Genomic DNA, 15,638 nt, shown 5'->3' with positions numbered 1-15,638 from the left:
CGAACACATCAAGACTGTTTCAAGGACAGCTTTTTTCCATTTACGTAACATTGCAAAAATCAGAAACTTTCTGTCCAACAATGATGCAGAACAATTAATCCATGCTTTTGTTACTTCTAGGTTAGACTACTGCAATGCTCTACTTTCCGGCTACCCGGATAAAGCACTAAATAAACTTCAGTTAGTGCTAAATACGGCTGCTAGAATCCTGACTAGAACCAAAGAATTTGATCATATTACTCCAGTGCTAGCCTGGAGCCTACACTGGCTTCCTGTTAAGGCAATGGCTGATTTCAAGGTTTTACTGCTAACCTACAAAGCATTACATGGGCTTGCTCCTACCTATCTTTCCGATTTGGTCCTGCCATACATACCTACACGTACACTACGGTCACAAGACGCAGGCCTCCTAATTGTCCCTAGAATTTCTAAGCAAAAAGCTGGAGGCAGGGCTTTCTCCTATAGAGCTCCATTTTTATGGAATGGTCTGCCTACCCATGTGAGAGACGCAGACTCGGTCTCAACCTTTAAGTCTTTACTGAAGACTCATCTCTTCAGTGGGTCATATGATTGAGTGTAGTCTGGCCCAGGAGTGTGAAGGTGAACGGAAAGGATCTGGAGCAACGAACCGCCCTTGCTGTCCGGGGTTCTCTGGGATTCTCTGCCTTTAACCCTATTACAGGGGCTGAGTCACTGGCTTACTGGTGCTCTTTCATGCTGTCCCTAGGAGGGGTGCGTCACTTGAGTGGCTTGAGTCACTGACGTAATCTTCCTGTCTGGGTTGGCGCCCCCACTTGGGTTGTGCCGTGGCGGAGATCTTTGTGGGCTATACTCGGCCTTGTCTCAGGATGGTAAGTTGGTGTTGAAGATATCCCTCTAGTGGTGTGGGGGCTGTGCTTTGGCAAAGTGGGTGGGGTTATATCCTTCCTGTTTTGCCTTGTCCGGGGGTATCATCGGATGGGGCCACAGTGTCTCCTGACCCCTCCTGTCTCAGCATCCAGTATTTATGCTGCAGTAGTTTATGTGTCGGGGGGCTAGGATCAGTTTGTTATATCTGGAGTACTTCTCCTGTCTTATCCGGTGTCCTGTGTGAATTTAAGTATGCTCTCTCTAATTCTCTCTTTCTCTCTTTCTTTCTCTCTCTCGGGGGACCTGAGCCCTAGGACCATGCCGCAGGACTACCTGGCATGATGACTCCTTGCTGTCCCCAGTCCACCTGGCCGTGCTGCTGCTCCAGTTTCAACTGTTCTGCCTGCGGCTATGGAACCCTGACCTGTTCACCGGATGTGCTACCTGTCCCAGACCTGCTGTTTTCAACTCTCTAGAGACCGCAGCAGCGGTAGAGATACTCTTAATAATCGGCTATGAAAAGCCAACTGACATTTACTCCTGAGGTGCTGACTTGCTGCACCCTCAACAACTACTGTGATTATTATTATTTGACCATGCTGGTCATTTATGAACATTTGAACATCTTGGCCATGTTCTGTTATAATCTCCACCCGGCACAGCCAGAAGAGGACTGGCCACCCTTCATAGCCTGGTTCCTCTCTATGTTTCTTCCTAGGTTTTGGCCTTTCTAGGGAGTTTTTCCTAGCCACCGTGCTTCTACATCTGCATTGCTTGCTGTTTGTGGTTTTAGGGTGGGTTTCTGTACAGCACTTTGAGATATAAGCTGATGTAAGAAGGGCTATATAAATACATTTGATTTGATTTGACCATTGCTTTCCTTTCTAACAAAAATGTGGAAGTTCTTGCCAGAAACAGGATTTTATGATTCAATTTGGAGATAACTATTTGTACCATATTCTCCCCTGTCAGATGGTTATCTAGAACACATCCAAGAACTGACTCTTTTGCTGTGACTACTGTGTCACCTACTACCACCTTAAAGCTAGGGGATTTCCTCAGTTGAACTTTGGACCCGAACAAGATGGACTCTTATTGTCAGATAGCCATTCACTGGCTTTCAGAGGTACTGCACTGAGGTCTTTCTTCACCACATTTTTGTCTTTGTGGGAAGTAAAGCATGGATTAAAGTGTGGTTTGTTGTACATAGTCACTCAGTTTTTAATTATGGTGTTGGGATTCTGTTTTGTAGTTTGTTGACTGACAGTCATATGAACAGTTATCAGTAGGTCTCTCAATGCACACTAGTACCAGCCTGTGTTCTTCATTATAGTCCACTCATAGTCACTATCACAACACTGCACCAGAACCATAGCACCTCATAGCACCACATCATAGCTCCAGAATTACCATAGTAATAATTGACAGTGAGACTCCCCCGTACAATTCCAGTCACCTGTTTTTGGTCAACATAAAGGCCTGGAAAACCTGAACTCATAGAGACAGAAAAGACTAATGTAATGTATCAGATAAAGCATATATTATGGACACTATCACTATTCAATCATATAAAATGAATCAATACCTCTGACGACAAAGTACTGAAAATCCATAATGTGACTAGAACGTCTATGGACAAAGTAAACAGAACATTACAAGTGTTATGACTTTCAGCATGTACTCAGTCTCAGTGTCTGACTTGGAGGAAGTGAGCCTAATAATATCAAACAATAAAATGTCTTCCCTCACTTACCTGAGAGTCCAGTGAGGAAGAAAATGATGTCCAGGACAAGGAGGTGATGAGGAACCATGAGTGGATGAGAGACTGTTCTGACCCAGGAGGTGCACAGGAATGTTTGTAATCTACCAATTTATTAATGTGGTGAATATGTGTATGACTGCTTACAAGTAATACCCTCATCATTCAATGTACTACAGTAGATGTCAAGAACAATCCAATCAATTGTTTTACCACAGTTGAAGTTGAAGTTTACATAGACTTAGGTTGGAGTCATTAAAACTTGTTTTTCTATCACTCCACAAATATCTTGTTAACAAACTATAGTTTTGGCAAGTCGGTTAGGACATCTACTTTGTGCATGACACAAGTATTTTTTCCAACAACTGTTTACAGATATATTATTTCACTTATAATTCACTGTATCACAATTCCAGTGGGTCAGAGGTTTACATACACTAAGTTAACTGTGCCTTTATACAGCTTGGAAAATTCCCGAAAATGATGTCATGGCTTTAGAAGTTTCTGATAGGCTAATTGACATCATTTGAGTCAATTGGAGGTGTACCTGTGGATGTATTTCAAGGCCTACCATCAAACTCAGTATTGTCCCATTACTTTATGGGACATTACTGAGCACTACAATTAATTCCAGCAGTGCATGGATCTCACCTGGAGTAACAGATAGCTGGAGTCCAACCCCATCATCTACCCAATCCGTCATCTCCATAATACACCAATATTAATCAGAATCACTTAGACTTGTCATGGTCACACAAAATTGAGCTTGTAGCATTGCTCTTAGGATGGTCTGTGAGTTCTACAGTAGAGAAACCAAATCAATCAGATCCTCTGCAACAGTATTTTGCATGGTCACTCTGATCATAAAGTCATGGGATGGTGATGGAGCTTCCTTTCCTCACAGACACATGACTCACTGTGGATGCACTATGCGTACCTGCAGACACATGACTAACTGTGGATGCACTCTGTGTACCTGCAGACACATCAATATAAAACAAAATTTGACAGTTTAATTTTACCCAGCTGCTCAAGAGTTCTGTGTGGCTCAGTTGGTAGAGCATGGGGCTTGCAACACCAGGGTTGATAGTTTGATTCCCACAGGGGACCAGTACAAAAACATATGCAGTCACAACTGTAAGTTGCTCTGTATAAGAGTGTCTGCTAAACTGTTAGTGTCCCATTAGCCAAACATAATGCATGAATGATCTTGTGACATCTGGAGAAAAATGAGGCAAACTGTTGTTGGTTGCCACACCATGTGTTTGTGACATCAGTTATTGACTCAGAAAGTGCTGATGTTGTGACAAGTCAAGCCATGAGAACAGAGACAACACTTCTACCATTCAACTCATATTTCCACTACATGACCAAAAGTATGTGGACACGTGCTTGTCGAACATCTCATTCCAAAATCATGGGAATTAATAAGGAGTTCATCCCCCCTTTGCTGCTATATCAGCCTTCACTCTTCTGGGAAAGCTTTCTACTAGATGTTGGAACATTGCTGTGGGGACTTGCTTCCATTCAGCCACAAGAGCATTAGTGAGGTCGGGCACTGATGTTGAGCGATTAGGCCTGGCAGTTGGCGTTCCAATTCATCCCGAAGGTGTTCAATGTGGTTGAGATCAGGGTTTTGTGCAGGCCAGTTAAGTTCTTCCACATCGATCTCGACAAACCATGTATGGACCTCGCTTTGTGAACGGGGGTATTATGCTGAAACAGGAAATGGCCTTCCCCAAACTCTTTCCACAGAATCATCACGGATGTCATTTTATGCGGTAGCGTTAAGATTTCCCTTCACTGGAACTAAGGGGCCCAGCCCAAACCATAAAAAACAGCCCCAGACCATTATTCCTCCTCCACCAAACTTTACAGTTGGCACTATGCATTGGTAGAGGTAGCGTTCTTCTGGCATCCTTCACACTCAGATTCACCCTTCGAATTGCCATATGGTGAAGCATGATTCATCACTCCATAGAAGGCATTTCCACTGCTCCAGAGTCCAATGGCGACGAGCTTTACACCACTCCAGCTGACGCTTGGCATTGCGCATGGTGATCTTAGGCTTGTGAGCGGCTGCTCGGCCCTGGAAACCCATTTCATGAAGCTCCCGACAAACAGTACTGTGTTGACGTTGCTTCCAAAGGCAGTTTAGAACTCGGTAGTGAGTGTTGCAATCGAGGACAGACAATTTTTACGCTCTACTCACTTCAGCACTCTGCGGTCCCTTTCTATGAGCTTGTGTGGCTTACCACAATGGCTGAGACATTGTTGCTCCTAGACGTTCCCACTTAACACTCACAGTTGACGGGGGCAGCTCTAGCTGCCTCAGTGAAAGTCGCCAAGCTATTTTTTGTCTATGTAGATTGCATGGCTGCGTGCTCGATTTTATACACCTGTCAGCAACGGCTGTGGCTGAAATAGCCAAACACACTATTATGAAGTGGTGCCCACATACTTTTGTATATATAGTGTAGCTTTGACATTTACTGCACCCCTAAACTCTGGTGACAATCTCTAGTTTCAATCAAATCAAAGTTATGTTTGAAAAAAATAAGTTACTGGCATGTTTATTAGATACTGAAACACTGAATGGATTATTTTGTACAATATTGAGTCCCTCAAAAATAATGTGATTAAAATGTCCATGGAAAAAGTAAATAGGACATTACAAGTGTTATAACTTTCAGCGTGTATTCAGTCTCAGTGTCTGACTTGGAGGAAGTGAGCCTAATAATATCAAAAAACAAAATGTCTTCCCTCACTTACCTGACAGTCCAGTGAGGAAGAAAATGATGTCCAGGACAAGGAGGTGATGAGGAACCATGAGTGGATGAGAGCAGGGCCGGCACTAGCTTTTTGGGGGTCCTAAGATATTTGGTTGTAGCACAATTTGCTGATAACTAACCAAATTTCGAATTTGCACATTGTGTATTGTACTATTCTAATTCTCAACAGAAGTTTGAAAAAAGTTTTAAATTATTTGGAATTTTTTATATTGTTTTCTAAGTTTATACAAGTTTTGCCGTGACTTATGCCATGTTAATGACAATGCTGTTTTAAGAAAAATATGTTTTTAGCAAAAAATAGATAAGTAAAAAATAACAAATTAAAATAACAAATAATTAAAGAGCAGCAGTAAAATAACACTAGCTAGGCTATATACAAGGGGTACAGAGTCAATGTGCGGGGGCACAGGTTAGTCGAGGTAATTGAGGTAATACTGTATGTACATGGAGGTAGAGTTAAAGTGACTATGCATAGGTAATAAACAGAGAGCGTACAAGGGGGGGGGGGGGGGGGGTGGACAACACAAATAGTCTGGGTAGCCATTTGACTATCTGTTCAGGAGTCTTATGGCTTGGGGGTAGAAGCTGTTAAGAAGCCTTTTGGACCTAGACTTGGCACTCCGGTACCTCTTGCCGTGCGGTAGCAGAGAGAACAGTCTATGACTAGGGTGGCTGGAGTCTTTGACAATTTTTAGGGCCTTCCTCTGACACCAACTGGTATAGAGGTCCTGGATGGCAGGAAGCTTGGCCCCAGTGATGTACTGGGCCGTACACACTACCCTCTGTAGTGCCTTGTTGTCGGAGGCCGAGCAGTTTCCATACCAGGCTAAATCAATGGGGGCTCCCTGGAAGTCAGGGCCCCTAGGGACATGCCCTGCGTGACCGGTTGATATTCAATCATGATTAATACAGTAAAAGTTTAGATAGCTGGCTAGACTAATTTACCAATCTAAAAATTGTTAGCTGACATGGCTAATTGAGTGACTGTCAAGTGACTGACAAAACAAGAGAAAAACTGCACAGCCACATTTTGAACTTGCGCCTTGTGTATTCTATTATTTTAACTCTCGACAGTAAGATGAGACCTTGACTGAGTTTTTTGGGGTGGTTGGCGGCTCCCTAGAGGCCTTGGGCACTAAGCGACCGCTTATGTCACTTATACCTGGAGCCGGCCATGGATGAGAGAGAGAGTGTCTGAGTATTTATGTTTTATGGGCACACTGGTGTGTGTCAGGGACCAAGAAACCCAAGCAACTGACACTACTCCCTGATCCATCACTTCTTTAAGGCTCTTCCTGTTTTAATGACAGAACACAACCATGTGCCCCGTTAAAGACCTTGTGTAAAACTGGTGTTGAACTGTTGGACCTGACCAATGGTGATATAGTCAAAATGATGCTACTACATATACTGATTAATTTGATGATTATTTGTGGTTTATTCCCCATCCTCAACACACTGATAACCTCAGTCTGTCACGAATCCCGCTTCCTGAGTCTGGGTTTGCCTGTGTGTCTGTCCTGGAGTGTGTTTCAGGTGTCCTGGAACGCACCCTGTCTGGTTGCCGGGCGAATTAGCTCATTGGGAGATTGATGTTCACCCGCACCTGTTTCCCATCAGTAATCTGCACACCTGTCCTGATCATCATCTCTACCCTTCAAAAGCTCTGACCTGACTTCCATTCCCTGCCGGATCGTTAGCCATGAACAGTATGTTGTGCCTGAGTACCAGACTCCAGTTGGATAGTATTTGTTTTGTTGTTTTCATTTACGTATTGCTTGCCTTGAACTTACCTCCGTTTGTTTTGCCTTCAGTTACTCACCTGGATCATTCACTCCATTCCCGCCTGGTTGACAGAGGATTCTACTACTACATTGGACTCACCTATTTCTTCTCATCTATTCACCACCGCTGGCCGCTACGCCATCTGGATATATCTACCTTTTCACATTTTATTGTAAATAAATACTCACCTTCTTCCTACGCTCCTTGTCCTGGTCTGCTTCTGGGTTCGATCTTGAAAGATCGTGACACAGTCATGCATTAACTCCTGAGTCCTGTGTTGGTCTAGTTTCTTTATTAACAATGTTTATCAACAATTTAGTCTATTAGCATGGATATTTTTCATTTTTAAAGCTAGAGGAATTATTAATGGAACAGTTCAATCAGACTGTGATTTGTTACATTAAACCATGAGAAATAACCATCAGGAAAAGGGTTAGAGACACATCGGACAATACTTTAATTCCACAACACATGTACATAATAATAGAATAATTTGAATAAAATTAATCATACAGATAAAGCTGGATAAAGAAAATAGAACGTGTTGTTGGAATATAATCTGATACCTTAGTCTTATTCTAAGGGAATTAAACATTAAAGGTACGCAAATATGTCAAATGAAGGTTGTGGTAAAGAAAAAAGGTTAAGCCTAATGACAGCGGCATATTTGAGTTTTTTCCTCCCTGTACTTAGAAAAAAGGTGCAAGCCTTGCATTTGGTGCAAATCGTTGGTAAATTTGACCCTTGATCACTCCAGACAGACCTCTTTGGTTTCTATACATCGTTGGTATCAGCTTGATCTCGGTTTTTCCTAAACTTCACCACTCCAATGATGTTGCACAGGAGGAAGAGCAGTGCATTACCAACTTTCAGCAGGTAGAAGAATGTACGTTCCAATCTGTAGAAGAGTTAGTGCTGAGCAATTAGTGCTTTTTGAGGCCGGTCGGTTTCGGTTCAATCCTTTAAAAAATATCACGGTTTTCGATTTTGTTTTCTATTATTTGGTTTGAATGCTGTAACAACACAGAATAAAACAATTCATAAAAGTCCCATGATGGTAGTGACTGCCCATTACTGCTCATCACTTATTAACAATTTATTCACATTACTTTACTTTAAAATAATATTTCAGTTGTTGTGTATATTACATATTTTCATTCCAAGTCAACATCTCATCTCTGTAGAGCTGCTGCATGTGCTGTGTGACAAAATCACTATTTTGTAAATCTTCAAAGTAAATAAGTTATACTTTTATGACTGCTGAATACCAGCTATTAAATCACTTAGATCATGCATTTTCAGGTAGAGATACCTTGCAAAGCAACATCTGCTCTCTATATCACCTCACGATTGTGCATTCTTTTGCCATTTCTGTAGCAGGTGTAAAAGAAACACAGACCGGACAAGTAGATGCACAATGGATTATGGTCATTTTTGTTAATTACCAAGTTTTATGCGCTAAACTGTGTAGAATATTGGCCTGTTGGAAATTGCACAGTTAGACAGTCCCGGGGATACTTCCTTATTTTCTTTTTAATAGAGATAACATACACATCACACTTTTTCTTTCCTTCCTCAGAATATTGGCAGCTATTTCATAACCAGTCAACATCTTAGTTTTCATATTTCAATGTAGAAGTGTCAAAATTTGCTGTAAAGTCATCCACAGACCTTTTGTAGGCTAGAACAATGTTTTTCATCAATCCAACTATCAGCCATTTACATTTAGATTGAGTGGTGATCTATGAGGGGTGTTTGTGTACACTTACGTCTGGATGTTGCTGACTGACGGCTGACAAGAGACTGCAGATTCTCCGGATTTACAAGCAGAGATGTCTTGGGCTTTTGGAATTGGAAAGGTTGTCAGGGTCAAGGTAGAAGAAAAAAACAGTACTTTCAGCATTTCTCAAACTAGCTTCTAAGTGGGGAAGTAAAGCATTATTTACTGATAGGTTTGGTTTCTGAGCTTTAACTATTGTTAATCATTAGTTAAAAAAGAGACATGAGGGGTGCCATAATGAAGCTTAGGAGGGGCTGAGTGCAGGGAAAATGGTCACATGTCACATTACCAATAATTGTCACTCAGTACTTACTGAAGGTGGTGGTATGCTGCTTTGTGGTTTGCTGATTGACAGTGATATGAACAGGCATCTGATAGTCTCCATTTGCACACCTGTACCAGCCAGTGTCCACCATCCTCAGTGCACTCATAATAACCGTTAAAACATTGCCATTGGTTACAATATTGGTCTGCTGGTGTAATGTCACTGATGGTCTATCTAGAGTTCCAGAATTCAGCAGACATTTCCCACCCCCACCCATCCTGCACCACCTCCCTCTGGCTCCAGCTTCACTATAGTAACAACGCACAGTGACATTCTGTCCTACAACTCCAGTCACTTCTTGTTGATCCACATAGAGTCCTGGAGTATCTGAACACAATGGAGATAGAAAGTTGTGATATGATGAGTCAGATAAAAGCACACACCGATAAGATTGGGAGATTTCCTAAAGTCACCAATGTTATAAATATTGTCAAAGATACACTAGCCCCTATAAAATAACACAGAAGTGAATGATCTCATTACAGCAATATGCAACTATGGATTTCAATCAAATGCTGAATGAAATTTGTAAGACAAATGTACTTATTTTGTGCCTTTTTGCATTGAAGCCATTTTTAATAATCAAATAATATATTCAAGATGAAATTAAATAAATTATTTGTTTACGCCTCCTGGGTCAGAACAGACTATGTTTGATGAAGCATATTTTGCTGTATCATTGGAAAAACCAGCATTGTGTTCAATCCTATTTTATAAATCAGCAATATTCCTCTGTGGATTTAATTGGTGAAAGTATTTGTGATTGTCTCCTACAGCTACACAGGGAAAAGTAAAACACTCATCAACAGGTTGTCCATGCAACATTACTGAGCACTATTCATCCTCCATTACTGGATATGCAAGCAGTGCATCTTACCTGGAGTAACAGATAGCTGCAGTTGAACCCCATCATCTGCCTTGTTCTTCCTCTCCACAATACACCAGTAATAATCAGAATCACTAGGACTAAGACTTGTCATGGTCACAGTAAAGATTCGCTGGTTGATGTCATCAGAGATTGAGGTCTTTCCACTGGTCATAGGATGGTCAGTGCGTACTACAGTAGAGCAACCAAGGATACTAGATCCCCTACACCAGTACTTCACACTGTTTCTATATCTCAGATCATAGAGACACGGGATGGTGATGGAGCCTCCTTGCTTTACAGACACAAGACTCACTGTGGGCACACTCTGTGTATCTGTAGACAAAACAACAAACAACAAACAGTTTTGAATTAAAACATTTTACTCAACAAGTCCCACCAGCTTATCAACCAAATTACTTTGGAAATTTGGCCAAATGTGGTTGTGACAGCAGATAATGACTGAGATATCTACTTTAAGTGCTGATGTTGTCACACCCAAGTCTAGCCATGATCAGAGGCAACACTTTGACCATTAAAATCATACTTATCTTTGACATACTACACCCCTAAACTAAGAAGACATCTCTAGTTTCAATTAATTAATAGTGGTGTTTGAAAAGAATAATGAGTTGAAGTTGTTGTAATATTTTGTATATTGTAAAATACTCTGGATGGTTGTTCTGATACTGTACTACTGTAGTACAACCTTGAACATATATTTTTTTTAATGTTAGTGTATAATATGTTACTAAACATTTGTTAGAAAACACGTAGGTATGAATATTTGTAATCTACAAATATATTTGTAGACATGGGAGCTTTTGCCTTTTCTATTTCATAATTTTTTACTGAAAAAAAAGAGAACTGCTGAAAAAGACATATGTTGAATGTGGAGACCTATCATTAAAAACAGCTCTCATCAACACATCAGACCAAATATGACAATGCACAATGTGACTACCATGTCTTTGGGCAAAGTAGACAGAACGCTACAAGTCCAATGAATGTCAGAATGTACTCAGTGTCTGATTTGGAGGAACTGAACCCTGATACTAACATCAATGAAGAAACGGTGTACCCTCTCTTACCTGAAAGTCCAGTGAGGAAGAAAAGGATGTGCAGGACAAGGAGGAGATGTGGAGCCATGAGTGGATGAGACAGAGCGTGTGTGTTCAGGTAATTGTGACCTGGTGTGTGTCTTCTACTTCCCGATTCACACATAGACCTCACTATCTTTAACGCAACTCTGTGCCCTGCGCAACATCCTGGTGAAATAGAGGTTGAACCTGACGACGACCAAAATGGTCAAAACGTTGTAAATAAAAAAAAAATTGGTTGGGAGCATCAAACAAAGATAGAACATTGCTTTCTATAATGATGCAAATGCACGTTGGTTCATATGCAATTGTATACGTAGGGCTTGTAAAATAGAGCCTGGTCTCAATGGTAACTGTAACGTCCTGACCAGAGTTCTTATGTGTTTTGCTTGTTTAGTGTTGGTCAGGACGTGAGCTGGGTGGGAATTCTATGTTGTGTGTCTAGTTAGTCTGTTTCTGTGTCCAGCCTAATATGGTTCTCAATCAGAGACAGCTGTCAATCGTTGTCCCTGATTGAGAATCATATATAGGTGTCTTGTTTTGTGTTGGGGATTGTGGATGGTTGTTTCCTGTTCCTGTGTCTGTGTCTGTTGCACCACACGGGACTGTTTCATTTGTTCGTTCGTTTGGCTAGTCTTTCCTGTTCGTGTGTTCTTCGTGTTTATGTAAGTTCTTATGTTCAGGTCAGTCTACGTCGTTTGTTATTTTGTAATCAATTCAAGTGTTCTTCGTGTTTCGTCTTTATTTAAATAAATCCATTATGTCTGCATACAACGCTGCGTTTTGGTCCGACCCTTACTCCTCCTCCTCATCCGAGGAGGAGGCATTAGACAGCATACAGAATCACCCACCAAACCAGGACCAAGCAGCGGCAGCAGGAGAGGCTGCACTATTTGGAGAAATGGACATGGGAGGACGACCTAGACGGCAAAGGACCCTGGGCAGAGCCAGGGGAATATCGCCGCCCCAAAGAAGAGCTGGAGGCAGCGAAGGCGGAGAGGCGCTATTATGAGGCGCTCGCACGGCAGAGCGGTTGGAGGCCTGAGAGACAGCCCCAAAAAATTATTGGGGGGAGGCACACGGGGAGTGTGGCAGAGTCAGGAGTCAGACCTGAGCCAACTCCCCCTGCTTACCGTAAGGAGCCGGTGAGGGCGGAATTGGAGGTGAGTGACGCAGAGACAGTGAAGGAGTTAATGGGGAAATTGGAGGAGAGAGTTATGAGGGATGTACTGGTTTGGTGCATGAGGCACGACATCCGTCCGACTGAACGTGTCGGTGAGTTGATGTCACCGGGAACAGCTCTCCATACTCGTCCTGAGGTGCGTGCTAGCCGTCTGGTTAAGACAGTGCCTACACCACGCACCAAGCCTCCTGTGCGTCTCCAGAGTCCTGTGCGTCCTGTTACTGCTCCACGCACTAGCCCTATGGTGCGTGTCTCCTGCCCATTACCACCAGTGCCTACACCACGCACCAAGCCTCCTGTGCGTCTCCAGAGCCCTGTTCCTCCTCCACGCACTAGCCCTATGGTGCGTGTCTCCTGCCCATTACCACCAGTGCCTACACCACGCACCAAGCCTCCTGTGCGTCTCCAGAGTCCTGTTGCTGTTTCCCACACTAGCCCTGAGATGCGTGTCCCCAGCCCGGTACCACCAGTTCCGGCACCACGCACCAGGCCTATAGTGCGCTTTGAGAAACCAGTGCGCACTGTTCCTTCTCCCCGCACTCGCCCTGAGGTGCGTGCCCTCAGTCCGGTACCACCAGTTCCGGCACCACGCACCAGGCCTATAGTGCGCTTTGAGAAACCAGTGTGCCCTGTTCCTGCTCCTCGCACTAAATCAAATCAAATCAAATCAAGTTTATTTTATATAGCCCTTCGTACATCAGCTAATATCTCGAAGTGCTGTACAGAAACCCAGCCTAAAACCCCAAACAGCAAGCAATGCAGGTGTAGAAGCACGATGGCTAGGAAAAACTCCCTAGAAAGGCCAAAACCTAGGAAGAAACCTAGAGAGGAACCAGGCTATGAGGGGTGGCCAGTCCTCTTCTGGCTGTGCCGGGTGGAGATTATAACAGAACTATGCCAAGATGTTCAAAATGTTCATAAGTGACAAGCGAGGTCAAATAATAATCATGAATAATTTTCAGTTGGCTTTTCATAGCCGATCATTAAGAGTTGAAAACAGCAGGTCTGGGACAGGTGGCGGTTCCATAACCGCAGGCAGAACAGTTGAAACTGGAATAGCAGCAAGGCCAGGTGGACTGGGGACAGCAAGGAGTCATCATGCCCGGTAGTCCTGACGTATGGTCCTAGGGCTCAGGTCCTCCGAGAGAGAGAAAGAAAGAGAGAAGGAGAGAATTAGAGAGAGCCAAGATTTTCAAAATGTTCATAAATGACAAGCATGGTCAAATAATAATCAGGAATACATGTCAGTTGGCTTTTCATAGCCGATCATTAAGAGTTGAAAACAGCAGGTCTGGGACAGGTAGGGGTTCCGTAACCGCAGGCAGAACAGTTGAAACTGGAATAGCAGCAAGGCCAGGCGGACTGGGGACAGCAAGAAGTCATCATGCCCGGTAGTCCTGACGTAGCTAGCCTTGAGGTGCGTGTCTCCAGTCCGGTACCACCAGTTCCGGCACCACGCACCAGGCCTACTGTGCTCCTCAGCAGGTCAGAGTCGGCCGTCTGCCCAACGCCGCCTGCACTGCTCGTCTGCTCAACGCCGCCTGCACTGCTCGTCTGCCCAGCGCCGTCTGAGCCATCCGTCTGCCCAGCGCCATCTGAGCCATCCGTCTGCCCAGCGCCATCTGAGCCTTCCGTCTGCCCAGCGCCATCTGAGCCTTCCGTCTGCCCAGCGCCATCTGAGCCTTCCGTCTGCCCAGCGCCATCTGAGCCTTCCGTCTGCCCAGCGCCATCTGAGCCATCCGTCTGCCCAGCGCCATCTGAGCCATCCGTCTGTCCCGAGCCATCTGAGCCGCCCGTCTGTCCCGAGCCGTCAGAGACGTTCGTCAGTCAGGAGCCGCTAGAGCCGTCCGTCAGTCAGGAGCTGCCAGAGCCGCCAGCCAGTCAGGAGCTGCCAGAGCCGCCAGCCAGTCAGGGGCTGCCAGAGCCGCCAGCCAGTCAGGAGCTGCCAGAGCCGCCAGCCAGTCAGGAGCTGCCAGAGCCGCCAGCCAGTCAGGAGCTGCCAGAGCCGCCAGCCAGTCAGGAGCTGCCAGAGCCGCCAGCCAGTCATGAGCTGCCCTCCAGTCATGAGCTGCCCTCCAGTCATGAGCTGCCCTCCAGTCATGAGCTGCCCTCCAGTCATGAGCTGCCCTCCAGTCATGAGCTGCCCTCCAGTCATGAGCTGCCTTCCAGTCATGAGCTGCCTTCCAGTCATGAGCTGCCCCACTGTCCTGAGCTACCTCTCTGTCCGGAGCTACCTCTCTGTCCGGAGCTACCTCTCTGTCCTGAGCTACCTCTCTGTCCTGAGCTACCTCTCTGTCCTGAGTTATCTCCTCTATTTAGGAGGGACCTTTGGGAAGGTTCCTAGACCAGGGTCGGGGGCGAGGGTCGCCACTCAAAGGACGCTAAGGAGGGGGACAAAGACAGTGGTGGAGTGGTGTCCTCGTCCTGCGCCGGAGCCGCCACCGCGGACAGATGCCCACCCAGACCCTCCTCTTGAGTTTTAGGGGTGCGTTCGGAGTCTGCACCTCAGGAGGGGGGTACTGTAACGTCCTGACCAGAGTTCTTATGTGTTTTGCTTGTTTAGTGTTGGTCAGGACGTGAGCTGGGTGGGAATTCTATGTTGTGTGTCTAGTTAGTCTGTTTCTGTGTCCAGCCTAATATGGTTCTCAATCAGAGACAGCTGTCAATCGTTGTCCCTGATTGAGAATCATATATAGGTGTCTTGTTTTGTGTTGGGGATTGTGGGTGGTTGTTTCCTGTTCCTGTTCCTGTGTCTGTTGCACCACACGGGACTGTTTCGTTTGTTCGTTCGTTTGGCTAGTCTTTCCTGTTCGTGCGTTCTTCGTGTTTATGTAAGTTCTTATGTTCAGGTCAGTCTACGTCGTTTGTTATTTTGTAATCAATTCAAGTGTTCTTCGTGTTTCGTCTTTATTTAAATAAATCCATTATGTCTGCATACAACGCTGCGTTTTGGTCCGTTTTGGTAAAATATATAAATATGATACGACTGCCTTTAAAACCTCTTCGGGCTAGGGGCAGTATTTTCACATCCGGATGAAAAGCGTGCCCAAAGTAAACTGCCTGCTAATCAGGCCGAGAAGCTAGGATATGCATATAATTGGTAGATTTAGATAGAAAACACTCTAAAGTTCCTATCGTTTCCACTAGATGTCAACAGTCTTTAGAAATTGGTTGATGTTTTTCCTTTGAGTAATGAAGGC

General features: G+C 44.3%; 1 protein-coding gene across 1 annotated transcript; it reads right to left on the bottom strand.

Moving 5' to 3' along the window:
• Positions 1 to 8,780: 8,780 nt before the first annotated feature.
• LOC120017431 (polymeric immunoglobulin receptor-like) lies at positions 8,781 to 11,304 on the bottom strand. Its single transcript, XM_038960178.1, has 4 exons — positions 11,247 to 11,304; positions 10,168 to 10,491; positions 9,279 to 9,617; positions 8,781 to 9,027 (listed from the first exon to the last, which is right to left on the bottom strand). The coding sequence occupies exons 1-4, from the start codon at positions 11,302 to 11,304 to the stop codon at positions 8,951 to 8,953; spliced, it is 798 nt and encodes a 265-aa protein (XP_038816106.1). The 3' UTR covers positions 8,781 to 8,950.
• Positions 11,305 to 15,638: the final 4,334 nt, after the last annotated feature.

This window comes from Salvelinus namaycush, chromosome 22 (genome assembly GCF_016432855.1).
Source record: "Salvelinus namaycush isolate Seneca chromosome 22, SaNama_1.0, whole genome shotgun sequence".
NCBI lineage: Eukaryota > Metazoa > Chordata > Actinopteri > Salmoniformes > Salmonidae > Salvelinus > Salvelinus namaycush.
This window is presented reverse-complemented; position numbering and strand designations above follow the sequence as displayed.